The sequence below is a fragment of the Miniopterus natalensis genome, chromosome 5 (assembly GCF_054644295.1).
Source record: "Miniopterus natalensis isolate mMinNat1 chromosome 5, mMinNat1.hap1, whole genome shotgun sequence".
In the NCBI taxonomy this organism is placed as follows: Eukaryota; Metazoa; Chordata; class Mammalia; order Chiroptera; family Miniopteridae; genus Miniopterus; species Miniopterus natalensis.
This window is the reverse complement of record NC_142085.1, coordinates 40,522,165-40,542,033: the sequence shown is the minus strand read 5'-3', so window position 1 is coordinate 40,542,033 and position 19,869 is coordinate 40,522,165. Positions and strand designations below refer to the sequence as shown.

At 39.9% G+C, this 19,869-nt stretch overlaps 1 protein-coding gene across 1 annotated transcript in view; it reads left to right on the top strand.

Moving 5' to 3' along the window:
* Positions 1 to 2,257: 2,257 nt before the first annotated feature.
* The window catches only part of UBE3D (ubiquitin protein ligase E3D), a 121,332-nt gene continuing 103,720 nt past the window's right edge, over positions 2,258 to 19,869 (top strand). The window contains exons 1-3 of the mRNA XM_016207347.2: positions 2,258 to 2,331; positions 9,933 to 10,129; positions 13,441 to 13,531. Coding sequence (XP_016062833.2) covers positions 9,952 to 10,129; positions 13,441 to 13,531 — 269 coding nt within the window. The 5' untranslated portion in view covers positions 2,258 to 2,331; positions 9,933 to 9,951. The remainder of the gene's footprint in view (positions 2,332 to 9,932; positions 10,130 to 13,440; positions 13,532 to 19,869) is intronic.

Below are 19,869 nucleotides of genomic sequence, written 5' to 3'. Positions count from 1 at the left end.
CTTACATGTCATAGACAAGGCATGGAGAAATGTGTCTCACAGAACAATGAAGTCAGCATGGGAGAAATCGTGGCCAGAAGCTGTCCCCAAATGCGTATTTGAGGGTGTTGAAGAGGATGCTCCTGTTGTTGAGGATATTGTGTCTCTGGGAAACGCCATGGGCTTGGAAGTGAGTAGTGATGATGTGGAAGAGTCATTGGAGGACCACAAGACTGAACTTGCCATAGAAGAACTTCAAAATATTCTGATGGAGCAGCAACCGGTGGCAACTGAGGAATTGTCTTTGGAGGGGGAGGAGGGAAGAGAAAGTGTTTTTACTGCACTGATCAAAGAAATGTGCTCAAAATGGGATGAAGTACAAATTTTTGTTGAAAAATATCACCCTGATAAAGCTGCTGTAAGTCAAGCCACTAACACTTTCAGTGATAATGCTATGTCTCACTTTAGACAAATTTTAAAACATCGGAAAGAGCAAATGTCAATTGAATAATTTTTAGTGAGGAAAAGATCCAGTGAGTCTGAACCAGGTATCAGTGGTGTAGAAAAATCAAGGGAATGGCAGGAGAGGGGTCACCTACAGTGATTCTGGAAGAGGGCTACAGAACACCTGAGCAACAGTCACCTATTGTGATTCTGGAAAGGACCACAGAACACCTAAAGAACAGTCACCTACTGTGTGATTATTGAAGGGGACCCCCCCCATCCAAACCATGACTATCATCATGGCAGATAAGAAAAAAATTACATTTTCATTTTTGTCATCTACAGTACTGTTTTTACATTGTGTTTGTTTATTATTGCTTTTACAGTACAGTATATTGTGTTTATTGCTTTCATTGTGTATCATTTTCTGGATCTGTGGTATCATTAGATAGTAAAATTCATGCTAAATTGCTGTTTTAGGAGCTGATTTTAAAGGTCTGGGACGGATTAATCCACTTTGCATTACTTTCTATGGAAAACTGTGCCTTGGTTTTTGAACATTTCAGAACTTGAATGGTCTTCTGGACTGGATTATTCAAAAACCAAGGTACCACTGTATTTGAGACGAAAGAGTGGTAAACTTAATCCTTTTAACTGCGTTGTTTGATCATCATGATGGATACAGGGACTTTTGAAGCAATATAATAAACTTTTAAAACTTCAAATACCAATTTTATAAAAATTGTCTTAAACTAGTGTATCTAGGATAGGGGTTTTATTATTTATTTGGACAATCTCCAGATGAATGTTGGGTGTGTGGTAATTATGACCTTGAAATGATAAAGTAGAGTATCAATAAACATACGATTTTCTGTATACAAACATTCACTTTTTCTGTTTTTAAAAACTAACAGCCTCTTGTTTTAAAAGAATTCTTCTTATAATGCTTCTGTGGCTTTATATTTTAATATTTCCCATTGCAAGTATTGACAGCACACTAGATCCTTTTCTTTACTGTGTCGAACTTCCCCAAATTATTGTCTAGTAGTAATGAGATTAGGACTACTGAGTCAGTTTTAACCTCTGCAAAAGTGAATTTCCAATGCACACACTCACACACACGGAATCATTCTTATCTTCCTTTTTTCAAAGGTTATAGGAATGGTTAATCCTGTGATTCATGTTTCTGGTTTAGCCACACTATTCTGCATAGGGAGCAGAAAAGTTGCTACTGTTTCCATCCTGGAGTAATGGTGTCTAATTTGAGAACCAACCCCAAGTCAATCCTGGACATCTGTGGCCTCTGACAGAGAAGGATACTGAAGGACCGCCCATAGTTCATAAAAATGAAATCACAGGTCACGAAAACAAGCCAAACCAAAACAAAACACAAAAACAAAATAAAGCCAATTTGAAGTGGAGAATTCTGCTCTCTCGGGCCTCCAGGAAGCAGTGCCTGCCTGTATTGCCTCCCTCCATCATCTCCCTCTCTTCCAGCCTCATCCCCATCCACGCTAGCGAAAGGAATGCACCCCGCGTCTGATTTTTAACGTCATTTCCAGGAAGACTATGGCATCAGGTCGCGCCCATAAGCAGCAGAGCGGGAGGACAGTTGGGCTCTCCCGCCCACCTTGAAAAGGCTCACAGCCCCCAGATCAAGTCCTGGAGGAGGCGCGCTCTCCGACCGGCAGGTGGCGCTGTGGGCTGGCTGTTTCAGCCGACCCATCGGGCGGGAAGCCTGCGCCGCCGCCGCTCCGGCCGCACGTGCGGAGGCGCTGCTGGCCCCGGGGCTCGGGTGGGCTGGACCCTCGGGTGGGCTCCCGCCATGGCGGCCGCGGCGGCGGCGGCGGAGCCGCGCGTGTTCCTGGAGCTGCGGAGACGGCTGCAGAGCGCGCTGCTGATCCTGCGGTAAGGCCAGGGGTAGGGGTGCGGGCTCCTGGGCACCGTGCCGCGCTGGCTTTGCGCTGCCCGGCGAGTCTCCGCCTCCCTAGGAGGGGCGGGTTCTTTAATTTCGTCTTTCTCGGCGCGGAGAGCTCTCGTGATTACTCGGAGGAGGGCGCCCCTTCTCCCGATACCCCCTCTGGGCTTCGCCTGGGAGCTTTTCAGAAACGCAGCTTCAGCCGAACAACAGACCTGCTGCATCAGAGCATTTTCACTCGCCCCCCGGGATCCAGGCGCACGTTCGAGTTTCAGGAGCACTGATGGGAAACACCGAAGCGGCGCCCGGGGTTTCCGACGAAACCGTGCCCCGCCCCCCCCCCCCCAAGCCTTGTTTGCCTCTTAAAGGGTCCTCGTTATAGGATCAGTTCCATAGTGAGAGCTTCCAGTTTTGTAAGTAAACTCGGTGGTTTTTTCCTCCCCGGACTGTTCTATGCCGAGAGACGGACAGGCGTTAAAAACGTGTGTTCAGCGATGACTGACGAGGTTACAGACTTGCCGGAGCTCATTCTTTTATTCATATTCCGAGTTCCGCTGAGAAGTCGGCAACCGTTTCACTTGTTTTTCGCTACAGACACAAGAAGCTGTTAGGAAAAGTTTTCTCCCTTTTATTTGTTTTGTAGGATGTGGTCCCGTCCCCAGTGCCCGCTGTTTCAAATACAGTAAATTCAATGTTAGGCTCCTAAATGTCTTATTACACAGCGCCGCTCGGAGGCGGAGCGCTGCTTAGCTTTCTCTCTGTTCCTTAAACCAGCCAGGCGTCCGCGTGGCAGTTTGGGATTTGGCATGAGAACTGAATTCAAATCCTAACTTCACAAACGTAGAATCATGTAGTCTGATTCCCCCCCCCCCAAAGGTAAAATGGGGATATTTATTTCTCTTCTATCTGTCAAATCATGAGTTCAGATAAGTATCTCCAATTCCATTTCACCTTGTAGGGTTATTAGGAACCCAAACCTTATACAAAAAACAAAACAAAACAAAACAAAACAATAACCTCCTTACTTCCTCTCATCAAAGGGGCCCTTCAGGTTTCTCCTGGGTTACTCTCCCTTGTTGAAGCAAGTTAAGAAACCTAACAGCTGGAGTAGTGGTTTGTCCCCCGTGGTCTCTGTTGAGCTTTATCACTAGTCAACTCCCCCTAGTCTAAAAGCAACCACTGTTGTGATTTCATTCAACAAAGATTGGTTTTGCCATTTCTTAAACTATATGTAAATGGTTCGAACGGTGTGTATTTTTTTTGTTCCTGGCTGCTTTCCTTCAACAACATTTCTGAGATTCATGTTTCATCCCTGCTGTTGCATATATAAGTAATCTGTCCTTTTTTTCTTTCTGAGTAGTTTTCCACTGGATGAACATATGTGACAATTCATTTATCCAGTCTTCTGTTGCTGGATATTTTGGGTGTTTCTAGAGCTTGCTTATTGTGAATAAAGCTGCCATAACATTGTTATATAAGTCTTTTTGTGGGCGTACATTTTCACTTCTTGTGGGTAATTAATTACCTAAGAGTGGAATTACTGGATGATAGTGTAGATGGGGGCTTTACTTTATGAGAAACGGCCAAACAGTTCTTCAAAGTGGTTGTACCACTTTACACACTCACCAGAAAAAAATGAGAGTTCCAATTGCTTCATATTCTCACCTGCGTTTAGTGTTGTCAGACTTTTTGATTATAGTCATTCTAGTGGTATAAAGTGGTGTCTCATTGGCATTTTAGTTTGCATTTCCCTGGTTAATACTGTTGAGCATCTTTTCATTTGCTCTTTGATTATTCATATAAGTTGCTTCGTAAGGTATCTTATAATTTTTTGGCATTAAAAAATCAGGTTATCTTACTTTTGAATTTGAAGTGTTCTTTATATAGCCTGGAAAAAAGACCTTTTTCTTTTATGCCTTGTGAGTATGTAAATATTTGTCTTAGTCTGTAACTTACCTTTTCATTTTCTTAATAGTGTTCTTTTGATGAACAGAAAATTAATGATAATGAAGTCCAGTTTATTGCATTTTTCTCTAATGGCTAGAGTTTTTTGTCTTAAAAAATCTTTGCCAAATTCAAGGTTGTAAAGATTTTTTTCCCTGTGTTTATTTTTTAGGAGTTAACATAGTTTTAGCTTTTACATTTATGTCTCTGAATATGTCAAATTTATTTTTGTATTTGGAGTAAGGCAGGGGTTAAATTCTTGTTTTTTTCCCTGTAAGGATATCCAGTTGTTTCATTGCTATTAGTTAAAAAGACTGTCCTTTCTCCCATTGAAATAACTCTCTTTTCATAAATCAGTTGACTGTGCTGTTTGCATGGTATGTCTTTTTACTCTCAATCATGTCTTTATATATAAAAATTTTATATATAAACTGGGTGGAGTTTTTTTAATCCATTCTGACAATTTCTGCATTTTAATTAGAATTTTCAGTCTATATAATTTATAGTTAATGTAAATTACATGATTGAATTTTATTCTTGTTCCTAATCTTAAGAGAAATGTTGTAGCATTTCATCTTTAAGTATGATGAAGTTGACTTTTGCCTAATCTGTTTGGTAGATCGCACAATTCCTTTTCCTAATTTGAGGGTTTTAATCATGAGTAGATATTATATTTTCTGTAATGATTTCTGCATGTATTATGATGCTCATATTTTTTGCTTTGATCTTTACATCTGTGAATTTCATTAGAAAACTCTGTGTTAAGCCATCTTAGCATTCCTGGGATAAACCTTAGACATTCATTTATTCAATCCACAGAAATTTACTGAATTCCTATTCTAGTTCCAAAAACTCAGATTCTAAGTGCAGGTATACAGCTGTGAACAATAACAAGAGCAAAGACAACAATATTTCCTTTCATTGAGCTTACAGTCTAGTGGTCGCAGTGGGTGAGAAGTAGGCAGAAAATACACAAAATTAACCATGAACAAAATATACATTATCTTCAATATAGATAAGTGCCTGGAAAAAATAAAACAGAAAAAGGAATAGGGAGAAAAATATTACAAATTGTTATTCCAAATGCAAAAGCAACATTTGAGTAATAAACTGAAAGAAGTACTTTAAGTACTCATTAACTTTGAGCACTTAAATAAAGTAGTGTCTGCCAGACTTTACACCATAAAGTTACTCTTTTTCTCTTCAAAATCAGTATTAATTGGAGTTATCCTTAGATACTGTGTAAATACCCTGGTCCTCATCAGACTTTCATTTTATTCATTTATTTATTTACATCAATATGGACCCATAGTTCTGTTTTTTTTCAGTGGGTTACTTTTTGAATCAAATTATACCAGGTGTGGCCAGTGGTGTTTCCTTCAAGATGATTTCTGTGTTTTTTCTGACATGTCCCTATCATTTATTGATTTCTTCTTTACTTTGTTGCATAGCAAGATGTTCCAGGCTCATCTCATGTTTTTCCTATTCCACCCCTGCATGTAGTTATTTTTCCAAGGAACCCTTGATCATTACTTACCTGCCCCCTATTTGGGCGTGGGGCAGAGAAAATATATTGTTGTTATATTCCCAGTATACTTGGCACATCATAAAAATCACAAAAGATAGTCTGAATGAAAGAAAGAGTGATTGAATGAATATACAAACCACGCTGTGGCCAAGAGATGCAAAGAGGAATAAGATACTGTTTTATGCTGTCTTATTGAATTCTCTTTCCAAAAATATTTCAAAGAACAAGTGCATGACATTTGACAGGCCAGTATTAGATTGTGCTGGTTTGAAGAAGCTAAAGTTGGGGGAGCTTGTGCGAGGAAATAGGGGGCATGAGGAAATGGAAGGTCGAGGCTGGAGTAGATAGAGGAGGAAGCTTCAGGATAGAAGAGAGAGTTGGGACTCACAATCATTAATTGGAAAAAAGTGCACATTTTAAAGTGCATCACCATAAAAAAGAAGCAAGAATAATATATATGTCCCAGAACTTTCATGTTACAGTAATACTGTAAAGTGCTCTCTGACCTGATCTAAACCTAGTATAGACTGTTTTATCTTTATTGTTGAAAATATTACAGATGTCCCTGTTTTTCCCTATTGACCACTTCCACCCCGTGCCCACTCTAAACATGTTTTTATTGATTTCAGAGAGAGGAACTAAGAGGGAGAGAGAGAGAAACATCAGTGATGAGAATCATTGATTGGCTGCCTCCTACACGCCCCCTACTGGGGATTGAGCCCGAAACCCAGGCATGTGCCCTGACCAGGAATCAAACCCTGACCTCCTGGTTCATAGGTCAGTGCTCAGCCACTGAGCCATGCGGACCAGGCTAGACTTCTTTTTTTTTTTTTAATCTTTATTGTTGAAAGTATTACAGATGTCCCCTTATTCCCCCCGTTAATCCCCTCCACCCCACATCCACCCCACCCCCAGTCCTTCCCCATACCAGTGTCTGTGTCCATAGGTTATGCATATAAGCATGTAAGTTCTTTGATTAATCTCTCCCCACCCACTCCCCCACCTCTGCCTTACCTCTGAGATCCCTCAGTCTGTTCCATGCTGCTTTGTCTCTGGATCTGTTTTATTCATCAGTTTATTTTGTTTATTACATTCCACATATGACTGAGATCATATGGTATTTGTGTTTCTCTGACTGGCTTATTTTGCTAAGCATAATACTCTCAAGTTCCTTCCATACTGTCCCAAAGGATAAGTGATCCTTCTTTTTTACAGCGGCCTAGTATTACATGGTGTAAATATACCACACTTTTTTGGGACATGCACTTGAGAAGAGTATGACTGATATGCACTTGAGAAGAGTATGTATTCTGCAGCTTTTGGGGTGGAATGTTCTGTAAATGTCAGTTAAATCCATCTGATCTAGTGTGTCATTTAGGGTCACTTTGCTTGTTGATTTTTTTTGTTTGGAAGACCTATCTAGTGAAATCAGTGGGGTGTTAAAGTCCCCTACTATGACTGTCTTGCTGTTGATCTCGCCCTTAAAGTCCTCTAGAAGTTTTTTAGTAAGTTTAGATGCTCCTATATTGGGTGCATATATGTTTATCAGGGCTACATCCTCTTGTTGGATGGATCCCTTTAGAATTATGTAGTGCCCTTTCTTGTCTCTTGTTATGGTCTTCATTTTGAAGTCTATTTTGCCCAACAGGAGTGTTGTTACCCAGCTTTTTTTTTCACTTCCATTTGCTTGGAAAAATTTTTCCATCCCTTCACTCTCATTTTTTGTGAGTCTTTTCTTTTGAGGTGGGTCTCTTGTAGACAGCGTATATTTGGGTCATGTTTTCTTACCCATTGAGCCACCCTATGCCTTTTTATTGGAACATTTAATCCATTTACGTTTAAGGTTATTATTGAGAGATACTTACCTATTGCCATTTTAATCCTTTATGCCTATGTTTCTCTTTCTGTTTCTACTTCTAATTACAGCATTTCCTTTAACTTTTCCTGCAATGCTGTTTTGGTGGTGATAAACTCCTTTAGCTTTTTTTTTTTTTGGTCTGGGAAGCTCTTTATTTCACCATCTATTTTGAATGATAGCCTTGCTGGATAGATTAGTCTTGGTTTCAGACCTTTGTTTTACATTGCCTTGAATACATCATGCCATTCCCTTCTGGCCTGTAGAGTTTCTGATGAGAAGTCAGCTGACAGCTTTATGTGAGCGCCTTTGTAGGTAACTTATTGCTTTTCTCTTGATGCCTTTAATATTCTTTCTTTGTCTTGAATTTCTGCCACTTTAATTATGATATGTCTGAGCATGGGCCTCTTTGGGTTCTTGCTTGGGACTCTCTGTGCCTCTTGAATTTGTGTGACTTTTTTCTTGACTAGGTTAGGGAAGTTTTCTGCCATTATTTCTTCAAACAGGTTCTCTAACCCTTGCTTACTTTTGACCTCTTCTAGCATTCCTGTGATGTGAATATTGTTACTTTTCATGTTGTCCCACAGCTCCCTTAGACTGTCCTCCTGTTTTTTAATTGTTTTTCCTTTTGGGATCTCTAATTGAGTGATTTTTTTCTACGGTCTTCTAATTTGCTGATCCAGCCTTCAGCTTCCTCTAATCTGCTGTTTATTCCTTTAATGTATTTTTTTATTTCTGCTATGTCGTTCTTCATTTTTAACAAGTCCTTTTTCATAGTTTTATCTTTTTTCATGTTCTTGAGCATCCTTACAGTCAGTACTCTGAACTCTATATCTGATAGATTGCTTATTTCCATTTCACTTAGCTCTTTTTCTGGAGACTTCTCTCGTTCTTTCATTTGGGGTTTGTTTTTTTGTCTCCCCATTTTGGCTGCCTATTTGGGTTTGTTTCTATGTATTAGATAGGCCTGCTAGGACTCTCAGTCTTTTTGGAAAGTCTCTGGTGCAGGCCAGTGTCAGGCACTGTTTGTGACTGGCCTTGAGTACCCTGTTTGGAGATACCAACACCCCTCAGCTTGAGGTCCCCTCTGTAGGGGCTGGGTGCATTTGGACAGGACCAAGATGCACACCAAAATCTGCTTTTCCAAGGTTGGGGTCCAGAAGCGGATGATGCAAAGACTCAAAGCCCTCTAAGGTCTGCCTCTGCCTGATTAATCTGGTTCTCTTAATGAGCCTAGGCTGTAGAAACTCCACAGGGTGGGGCAGCTGATTATTATCAGTCTCTTAATGAGCCTCAGGCTGTAGAAACTCCATGGGGTAGGGCAGTTGCTTCCCCCACAGGCAAAAGCTGCTTGGAAGGTAAATGTCTGCCTGAGAAAGATGTCCTCTGCCATATGGGTGAATGACGCAGCACAGGAATCTAGAGGGGTGCCCCCTGAGCTCTATCTCCAGAGCCCACAAGCGTAGATTCTCCTCACACAGCTCCAGTCCACTCTGTCCTCCCTTTCCTGGAGCCCAAGATGAGTGGCTGCACACAAAATGGTGTGCATTGGGGCTTTAAGGGGCCACCTGCATTTCCAGCCATCTCTCCTTAGCAGACAGAAACCCTGCTGCTTTTCACAGCCAGATGTTATGTGGGCACCTTTCTCAGTTCTGGTGCTCTTGGCTGAGAAGCCTAGCCTGGGGTTTAGGTCCCAGAGTCCTCAGTGGGAACCCCCAGAGCTAAGGTATCCCTCTGGACCTTCAGTTGCTGCCTGTGGGAGCCCAGCCAGCACTCTCGCACCTCCGCACTTCCTACCAGTCTCTATGCAGTCTCCACTTTTCCTCCTGTGGGGATGCTCTCCAGCTCATCTTTAGGTGCAGTTGGTTATTCAGGGTGTTTTTTCTATATTTTAGTTGTAATTCCAGTTTGGCCCCAGGAGAGTGTCAGTGTAGCTTCCACTCAGTCCACTGCCATCTTTAATCTGGTCTGCTGTTATTTCCTGGACAAGAAGAATATCCTTCACATTATGCAGAGAAAAGTGCAGCAATTGTCCCTCAAAAAAAGGGGAGCTCTTAGAGCCAGAAGACCTAGACTGGCACCTGAGCTTTGCTAGTCGTAGGCTGTTTTTTTAATGATTGGATCACTGTTATTTTTCTGGGATACTTTACTTTAGGGTCCTTATTGAGGAGGAACAGCGAGATCCTTGGCCATTTTTGTTTCTTTCATCATGTGGTTTTCAGCAATGAAAAATAATTTTTGTATGTTTTATTTTTAATTACCAGAGAGCCAAAAGAAGGAGGTATGCCCATGGATATATCCATAACTCCATCCTCACTCCAGATGAAAACCCCTGAAGGCTGCACAGAGATCTGGCTTCCAGCAGAGGTCAGGCTTGTACCTTCCTCTAGCCGTGGGCTGCAGTATGTGGCTGGAGATGGACTACACCTGCGGCTGCAGGCGGTGGCCGAGTTTAGCACACGTAAGTAACACTAGCACTCCCGTTTCTGCGTTAACCTTTTCACTATAAGTTAAAGGTGATTTTCCTTTAAATAGTTGAACTTTTCCCAGGTGAAAATAACTGCTCATAAATGTCATGGAAAGAGCTGGGGGTTGAGAAAGTCTAGGTTCTTTGCCAGCTCTGCCATTTGTCAGCTGTGTGCAGTTGAACATGTCACCTAACCTTTCTGAGGCTTTGTTTCTTTTGTGCTTCTTTAGTGGTTTTCTTTAACCCCCCCCAATAGACTTTATTACTATTATTTTTTAGAGCAGTTTTAGGTTCACAGAAAAATTGAGCGGAAGGTGCAAAGATTTTCCAAATACCCCTGCTTTGTCTCTTTAATTGTAAAATTACTGGCTCACAGAGCTGATATGAAAGTTAAATCAGATGGTTTGTACAAGACCTAGTTTATTTTAAAGCATCTTATAGAAATTCATTTATTCAGTGAATATTACCTTATACCGTGTACTAGGTGTTTCTCTAGGTTGTAGGGATACAGAAGTGAATAAGCTGGGAAGGTCTCTGACCTCATGGTGGGAATAGATAATTACCAAGCTAATTACTTGGATACAGAGAAAAGCACTGTGGGTAAAGTAAGCAGAATAGTGGGATAGGGAGTTCCTGGGGTTGGGTGGAGAGTGATCAGAAAAGGCCACCTGGAGGAGGCGATATTTGATCAGAAAACTGAATGATGGACATGATCCCATCCATGTAGAGACATTTCCAAATAGAGAAAAGAGTACAAATAAAGATTCTGAAATTGAGTTTGATACATAATTTAATTTTGAATGTTGCTATGCCTATCATATTTCCAGTATTTTGTTACTGGCACATTGATTCAGTAAGACAGTAGGAATGTTTCTCAGAATAATTTATTGAATAAAATTATTGGTTTATCCCATCTCTTACCATGTAAGTAATACACTTTGGAGAATTAAAATGATATAAAAATGGGGAACAGAGGCTGTACCAGACTGATATTATGCTCATTATCAGAGAAGTATTTTAATCCTTCCAGCTATACCGCTAGACCTCACTGCTGCCTCATTTTTACTAAGCCTTTCATCTGAGCTGCATGGAACCTAGAGGTGGGGTTAGCTGATTGTTTTAAAGAGCCATTTAAGAGATGGGAGCATATTTCAGTTCCCCGGAGTTTCTTTGCTGGCTTTTGAAAGGAAAGAGAAGATAGAGCGAGTTTCGCTCCTTTTTTCCTAGAGAATAATTTTGCTCATGTCCTGGATTGATAAATAACTGGTCTGAATTGGGTAGAGTTGGTTGATAAGAAGTAGGGGAAAGAAATGTCATGGAGCTCAAATGACCTAAGATAAACACTAAGAATGACTGTTGGACTATACATGGAAAGAAGAGTGGGTCACCAAGATGGAAAACATACTGGCAGACTCCTGAGTGTACCTAATAGTAAGCAGAGGAAGTGGTGTTTCTGGGAAGAAGGCGTGGAGTCTGGCCCTTGTCAAGTCATCACCTTCTCAGTGATAAAGAATAACAGTAACCACAGCAGGAATTTTTTGTCTGGCTTGAACTTGGGAAAGCCACAGTGGGGTATTTTCAGATCTCCCATTAGTTTTCTAGGACTGCGATTTTAGGGCCTATACTTAGGAGGTAGGGAGACCTTCCAGAGACAGAACTGGTTTATCACCTACCCATATTCTGTAACAGTTAATATACAAATAGCAAAACTTGAACTATTTAGACCCATATTCTGTAACAGTTAATATACAAATAGCAAAACTTGAACTATTTAGACCCATATTCTGTAACAGTTAATATACAAATAGCAAAACTTGAACTATTTAGAAAAAAATTTAAATCAGCAAACATTATTGTTTAGTTTTGACTGGAGGACAGAATAAGTTGACTGCTGTGTGTTGTTTTGCATATCGTTTGCATTCATTGGCCTCCTCTTTCTTTGCATTTTTAAAACATATTTTACTCAGGTATCTGAAAAGGAAAGCTTTCAAAGGCCTATTGTGTAGTGCGTGAAAGGGTATGTAAAATAGAGTCCTCAGTACTTAATTGCTTTAGGGCTTTGCTTATAATAGATGCTGAATGAATAAATCTCAGATGCATACTGATGTAAGCTTGAATCGAAATGTATTGTAGGAAGAGAGTTTTGAAATTTTTATTATTCAGTTGTGATTTGGGGTTTTTAAAAAGTTGACTTTTCAACTATAAGAACTTTCTTCTAAGGACTAGAGTGAACATATTGTTATACTGTTTTGAATGTAACCTAGGTCAGATCATGACCCTTGACATGGAACGTAAAATCGGATATAGCACAAGCACTAAATTCATCCCCAGGTGGCAGAGCGTTCCTAGGATGCCCCGTATCAAAAAATTCTCACTTGAACCTGAACCAGAGGATCATGCTTGGTGACCAGCAGAGGGGAGTGTTTCACTGAAAATTTGTTTACTGGTTCTGAAAAGAATATATTGGATGCCTTACCTGGTCTACTTAATCTTATAATACATACAAAGTAACATAAACCAAATTTAAATTGCTTGATTCTAATGGACATGACCTCATTTCTTTAGATTTTTTTAATAGACACATATTTTTGTGTGTGCTTTCTGGGGGAGAAATGAAAAAAATTTTTTCTTCATGAATAAAATAAAGAAAACTGAGAGAACACAGTGCCTTATGCTGCACTTCACATAATGTGGGAAATATATGTTTTTCCACATCTTTAATCAGAAATTGAATTTTGCTCTTAGAAGATTGAATTCTTCTTAGGAGCCATTCCATTCTCAGGAACCTGTCCAATAGACCAGTTTCAAGATTCATTTTGTTTGTACATACTGGTAATATGCCAGAGTGGACATAAATCTTGTTTAAATCAAATTAAACTTAAATTTAAGAGCTTTATTCACCAGCAGTCACACTGATGAAAAACTATACCTCAGACACAGCCGAAGAAAGCTGAGGATGGTGAAGCTCTGTGTAGTTAGCTTGATGTGAAAGAAATAGCCCCTTTTCCCTCATCTTTATTGTTGGCATTTATGGAATGAGAGAAATAACTCATCAGTTTGTTACATGAATAATCTAGGGCAATACCCAGCTCTGGAGCACTTAGCAAAATCTGTTGTTTTTGAAAACACTTCACAATATTTACTTCTGGTTGAGTCATCAGATAATACTAATTAAATGTGTACTTCTCGGTAGATCATAAACAGTATTTATTGATGGTAATTCATTGTGGCTATTAAACTCTTATAAATATGTTAACATATTTGTCCCAAACCTCTGAGATTTCTGTTTCATTTATTTCCTTTAGAACTGATTTCAATGTTTAATCAAAGCACACAAGCCCAAGACGGTTGCACATTTTACTGCCAATCCTGTGGTGAAATCATAATAAGAGACAGGTAAGAGTGTGTTTAACACTGATTAATTCTGTGCCTGGCAATGGTTTCCCCTTTTCTATCAGAATTTTTGAAGTGATTGCAAGGGAACAGTTTGTCACCTTAAAATGAGAGTCAGCTTAATGTCATTTTGAACAACATCAACCATAATACACTCCAGCCATCACAGAGCAGTTAGGTCTTCTCCAGCTGACCAAGGGGAACAGTAGCATGCTGGCTTTGAGGGAGGAAGGGTTATCTTGGTTGGAAGAGTCTGCTGATCACCGAAACATTTCTCTTTTGAAAAGAGACATGGGACCTATTTCATGCTTTCTCCATCATGTTGGTGAATGAGGTTTTCCACATTAAGTGACTTTTCTAAATAACAGAAGGTTTTGCAGCACAGTGTTTATCTGAACTATTTCTATTAGTGCCTTTCTAAAATCCATTTCCTGTTTGGCTGCTTATTAAAACAGCAGATAGAGAGCACAGATTAACCTTTTCTTGATGATTAGGCTAACCTTATAACCTGTTCTTGCAATGTGCTGTGATTACCCTACTGAGATGGAACGGGCTCTTTGCTGTACCCAAGTCGTCTCTGAATTATTTTCCCATCTGCTCCCTTCCTCCTGTCAGCCTCCTTGTTTTCTGGGCACAAACACTTCCCCCTGAATTTTAAGCTTCTGATCACTTACACCCTAGAAAGACAGATGAAAACCTTATTCGCATTAACAATATTTAAAAAAAGAATTTAGAGTTCTTTGTTAGGTTCATTTCCTCCAAGACAAGTGCCTGAGACACGTGAATGGGTCCTTCTCGGTCTCTGAAAGTTGCTCCCCTTTCAGGGATCCTTGTCTTCGGACATGCCAGACCTCCGCTGCATCCTCCATGCAGAATCCTGGTGATGTCTCCTTGGGTTCCTCCCTGTGCCCCCGTATAGTCAGCCACCAGGTACTTTTGCTACTTCCTTCCCCGCATTTCCTGTGAGTCCACTTTCCTCCACCCCAGGGCTACTGCCTCGGGTGAGGCTGCTGTATTCTCACCCAATAGCACTTGCTGCCAGCTCCTTATCTGCTTAGCCTGCCTTTAGGTTCACCCTCTTCTGATCATTTCTACGCTACTGAAGGATTGTTCCCAAATGCAGCTGGCTCTCCTGTTCAAACCCTTCCATATCTCTCATGATAAAGCCTGAAAGACCTTAGCATGCCATGCCTAGGTCCTTTATGAGTTTCCTTCCATTTACCTTTCCACCCTCATGTTTTAGCTATCTTTCCCCAACCTCCTTCCTTGCCCCCAAACAACACACCATTATTTACTCACATTTCTGTTCACAGCTCTAGTGATTATCCTGCGTCCCCCAGTCTCTCCAGGCTTTTTTCCACCCTAGCTGGCTTAATGAAAGCTACTGTCTCCCTTGGAATGCACCCCATACCCTCATCTTCCTCTGGTTGGCTTCTGAATTCAGCCAACAGGGCATCTACTGCTGGGAGCCTGCCTTGAACACTTGGTTGGTTTATGCACCCCTCTAACATTTATTTGCTTGTTTTTTCAATTAAACTATAGGCTCTGGGGGTGGGGATAGTCTTATTGACCTCTATAGCCCTTATTCCTACTTATATTTAGTGTGCAGTCTGTCTGGGTTTGCATCCACCATTTACTAGATGTGACCCTGGGCAAGTTACTTAACCACTCCATGCCTCAATTTCCTTATTACTCATTCATGGGTCACAGTAAGAGCTACCTCAGTTTCCTTATCACAAATACATAGATAACAATAGGAGCCATCTCAGAGTTGTTTGGAGGAACAAATGAGTTTAAGTGTTTATAACCAAGTTTGGCACATGGTAAGCATTCAGCGTGGTAGCCACTGCTAGAATTATTCTTACCATCATCATCACCAACATTTCCAGCCTCGGGCACCGTGCCTGGTGAATAGTGCGCTTTCAATAAATTCTTGCTGGGTTGAATTAAATAAATGTTAGGGTGTTTATTTTGGCCTTCTGCCGTCCTCTCTTGCTTGCTTTATGATTCCTGCCAATGTCCCAGGTAGATGAGATAGCAGAAATTTACCTTAGCAGAAGTGGGATGTTGTGAACGGGAGCGTCTGCCAAGTGATTATCTTGGGTAAGAAATGAGGTGACTCTCAATCTGTAGAGGAGAGAAGAACATCCTTGCTCAGATTACCAGGGGCTGAAGTTGCTGTCACACTCTGTGACAGGCTCACTTTAGCCAGGGAGGGCCAGAGAATCCCAGTTTACATTGTAGTTTAACCAAGAAAGTTTTCCTCCTCTCAGTGTATTTCAGGCTCTGGTTTAATTCTCGTGTGATGTTTCTTAAACACGCATGTCTGTATAACAACGGGGTGACCTAGTAGTTACAGTGGGAACCAGTGAAATTCAATGTAACAGTATTTCCTGGTGCTGCTTACAGGAAAGGATATGGTCTGATATTTTATTGGGAGAGTATGATGGATGGATATGAGAAACCTTGACCTGTAACCCCCATTTCCTGTTCGGCAACTGTATCTTCTGTTTTGTGTCAGTCCTATTTACGATCATGGGATTGAGAATTTAGAAGGATTTAGAAGCTAACACTGAAGGCAATCTTTACTCTCCGTAATGCTGACCATTGCGAGACCATGTAGAGTAGAGGTGAGAGTGGGAGGGGGCACTGGGGTTTGAACTCCAGCTTCACCACTTAGTAGGTGGGGAACCTGTCCATTACCTCAGATTCTTCTTTTTATTATTATCATTATTATTATTATTACTGTTATTTTAATCCTCACCAGAGGATATTTTTTCCATTGCTTTTGAGAGAGAGTGGAAGGGAGAGAGAGAGAAACATTGATGTGAGAGAGACACATTGACTGGTTGCCTCCTGCACGTGCCCCAACCAGGGCCAGGATGTAGCCTGCAACCAAGGTACGTGCCCTTGGCTAGAACTGAACCCGAAACCCTTCAGTCCATGGGCCAATGCTCTAACCACTGAGCAAAACCGGCTGGGGCTTTTTTTTTTTTTTAATTTATTGGGGTGACATTGGCTAATAACATATATTTCAAGTGTACAATTCTGTAATAAATCATCTGTATATTGCATTCTATGCTCATCACCCATAGTCTAGTCTCCCTCTGTCACCATATATTTGATCCCCTTTACCCTATTCACCCTCCCTCCATTCCCCCGTTTTCCTCTAGTCACCTTCATACTGCTGGCTGTGTCTATGAGTTTGTTCATTTGTTGTTTTCTGTTTTATATCCCAGATATGAGTGAAATCATGTGGTTCTTGTCCTTTTTCAACTGACTTATTTCACTTAACGTGATGCTCTCAAGATCTATCCATGGAGCAAATGGCAGTATTTCATCTTTTCTTATGGCTGAGTAGTATTCCATTGTGCACATGTACCACATCTTTACCAGTCATCTATTGAAGGACACTTTGGTTGTTTCCATGTCCTGGCCACTGTGAATAATGCTGTAATGAACATAGGGGTACATATATCTTTACAAATCACTGTTTTCAAGTTTTTTGAGTAAATACCCAGAAGTTAGCTTTTTCTTAAGTAGACATAATAAAGCCTATTTTCCAAACTTGTGAAGAGAGTTAAAGGCTGTAGCACATAGAATATTAATGCCCAGCAAACTCTTTTTAATTGGTTTTATAGACTCTTTCCACTCCCTTTTCCATATTTGTTATTAGTAAACTAGCAAATTACCATGTTTAGTGTTTCAAACCTTTTTGATTCACTACCCTGCATTTTTTAGGTGTGGCAGGGAAATGACCCACCCTTCTCTCTTTTTCTTTCCAAGAAGATAAACAGTGGACTTGTCTTAGCCCTTGCCTCACTTAAGCAAGGTTACCTGAAAGTTGTTTCCTATCACATGTATGTGTGGTGTGTATATGCCTTTTGAGCAATGCAGAGAAATCCTTAGTAGGTGACTTCAGATTTAGCTTACATTTCATTTAGGCAGTATGCCCTGTGACTTTGTTTTATGGAAAAACATGGTTCCTCCAATATCTGCACAAGGATTTCATGTTGACTGTGTGCATTAAGCCCAGTGGTCTTCTCATTTCTCCCCCGGTTATCTGCTTTATGCAGTGATAAGGGCATCTTCTGTTCTTGTTACATGGAAAATAAAACCAAAGGTATTTCAAAAGAGGCTTGTCTGTGTGCTATAATAAAAATTAACTAATTGTTGACATCTTCACCAAGCAGGCACCTTGGAATATGTCAATTTATGTGCACTGGAAGACCTTCTAATAGGAGGAGCAATGCAGCAGACTTAAGACCTGCTTACTGGCTAGCCTTATCATCTGGGAAAAAGTCACTTTAATTCTCTGGGCCTCAGTTTCCTCATCTGTAAAATAAGGAATTTGGGTAGATAAACCTATGGGTCCTGCCAGCATGAAAATTCTGTGATTAGTGAACCTCATAAAGTTGTACCTGGTTTCTGTGATTCGTGTAATTTGGAATACTGCAAGACTAATGCTGTTCCTTTTTTTCTTGTCAAGCAAATTATCGAAGTAAAGTGCAGAGGACTGTTTAACCTATTAAGACTCATTAATGGCTTTCAATACTTAGTACCAGGGCATATGAAATCTGCTAAGTGCAGTAGTCTTTTTTCTTAATTTAGGATTACATGTTCTCAGCCATTTGTTTTGATTATTTGAAAACAAATACTGCCTGGTTTCTTTACAAGAAAATTTCCAATTTGCATTTTTACTAGTTCAGCATAGTTTTTCTATAAAAATTGTCTGAACATACACAATTTTTTATTATGCTCTTGTTGAGACTAACAGGCCTTAGTATCAAGCAACAAGAACAAAAGTTACTTCGTTGTGAATAGCCTCAGAAACAGCTAAATTGTCCTTGCATTTGGAATTTACGTCTTCAAAAGACAAATTCATGTCAGACTTGAATTACATCAGTTAGCCAGACTTTCAAACATATGCCTTTTGATTTTCCATCCATTTGAGAGTTCTCCTGGGGTCTCTGGAGAGGCCCTCCCCATTCTACCTGCACCTGCAGAGCTAGGTGTCAGCCTAGCCACTAATGAGGGCATTGAAACTCTAGTAAGAAACACACAGAATGGACTTTATGGAAACATTAAGACATGTCATAATATCCAACCAACTGATTGGCCTGCTTGACAGACCAGCTATAATTGTAGTCTAAGATCATCTTCCACGAATACAGTCATTTTTTTATGAATAAGAACAAAGAAGTGAAAAACAGGAGTTACAGGCACAGACTGGATTATTGGAAATATTGTGCAAACTCTTGGAATAATATGATTATACTTTTATGGATCTAATCATACTCTGTACATAATGGTCATAAAATGCAAAGCTAGGTTCATAGGTTTGGAGCCTACCAGTTGGCTAATGCTATCTGAATTTATCCAAATTCCAGCAGCCGTATTTTGAGCTTTAGGCATTTGATGTTATTCTTAAAATTCTTAATGTTCACTTGGTTATAATTCAGTCTGTAAAAGCGCTGCGTTATCATTGTTATTTTCATAGATTAATAGTTGATTTTAAAGTTAAAGGGCATTTCATTTTCTTGTCTATATGTTTAACTTTTAAAAAAACATCAATTTTGATTAAAATTGTCTATTTTAGGTTATGTTTCCCAAAAGCTTATGCTTAAGATGCATTAAAAATAACTAGCAAATTTAAATTTATTATAAATGTGTTGCTGTTCATCTTAGAATCTTAAGTTGAGAGAAAATTCAAGAGATCATTTCACTCTTTTTCTGAGCTTCTGCAGGTTTTTACCTTAAAACTTACTGTGAAAAAAATGGTATTAATTTTATTGTGAAAGTTCTTCTGGGAAGTAGATCAGATCAGAGTTTCGGTTTTCAATAGATATACTTTCAGTAGAGCTGTGATTAAAATACATCTTTTGTTCTTAAAAGTTTTATGTTCTTTCAAAACATCAGAAAAGTTTCTGCTGTACAAACACTTTTATCTCTACAATGACTTGTAAATTAGGCACTTTCTTGCTCCTGAAGTCTTACGTAGGTAGTTATAGGATATATTATAGCTTTTATTTAAAGTTACATTTCCCAGAGCTCTGTATGTCTTGCTACAGTTTCATTTCTGGGATCATGTATGATTTTGATATTGCTGTGTTTGCACTGAGGATCCATTTATTGTGACAACACGCAAAATGTTAAGAGAGAATTTTAGTGATGGAGATCTAGGAGCCTGGTTAGGTCTAATTCCCACTATATATAAACAGGCACTTTTGCCTTCTTTTGCCTTCTTCCTCTTCTTTGTAAAAATTCATATCTGACCTATCACTTCCCTGCTTAAAATTCTGTAATGCTTCCCACATATCTGTAGAACCAAGTTCCTGCCC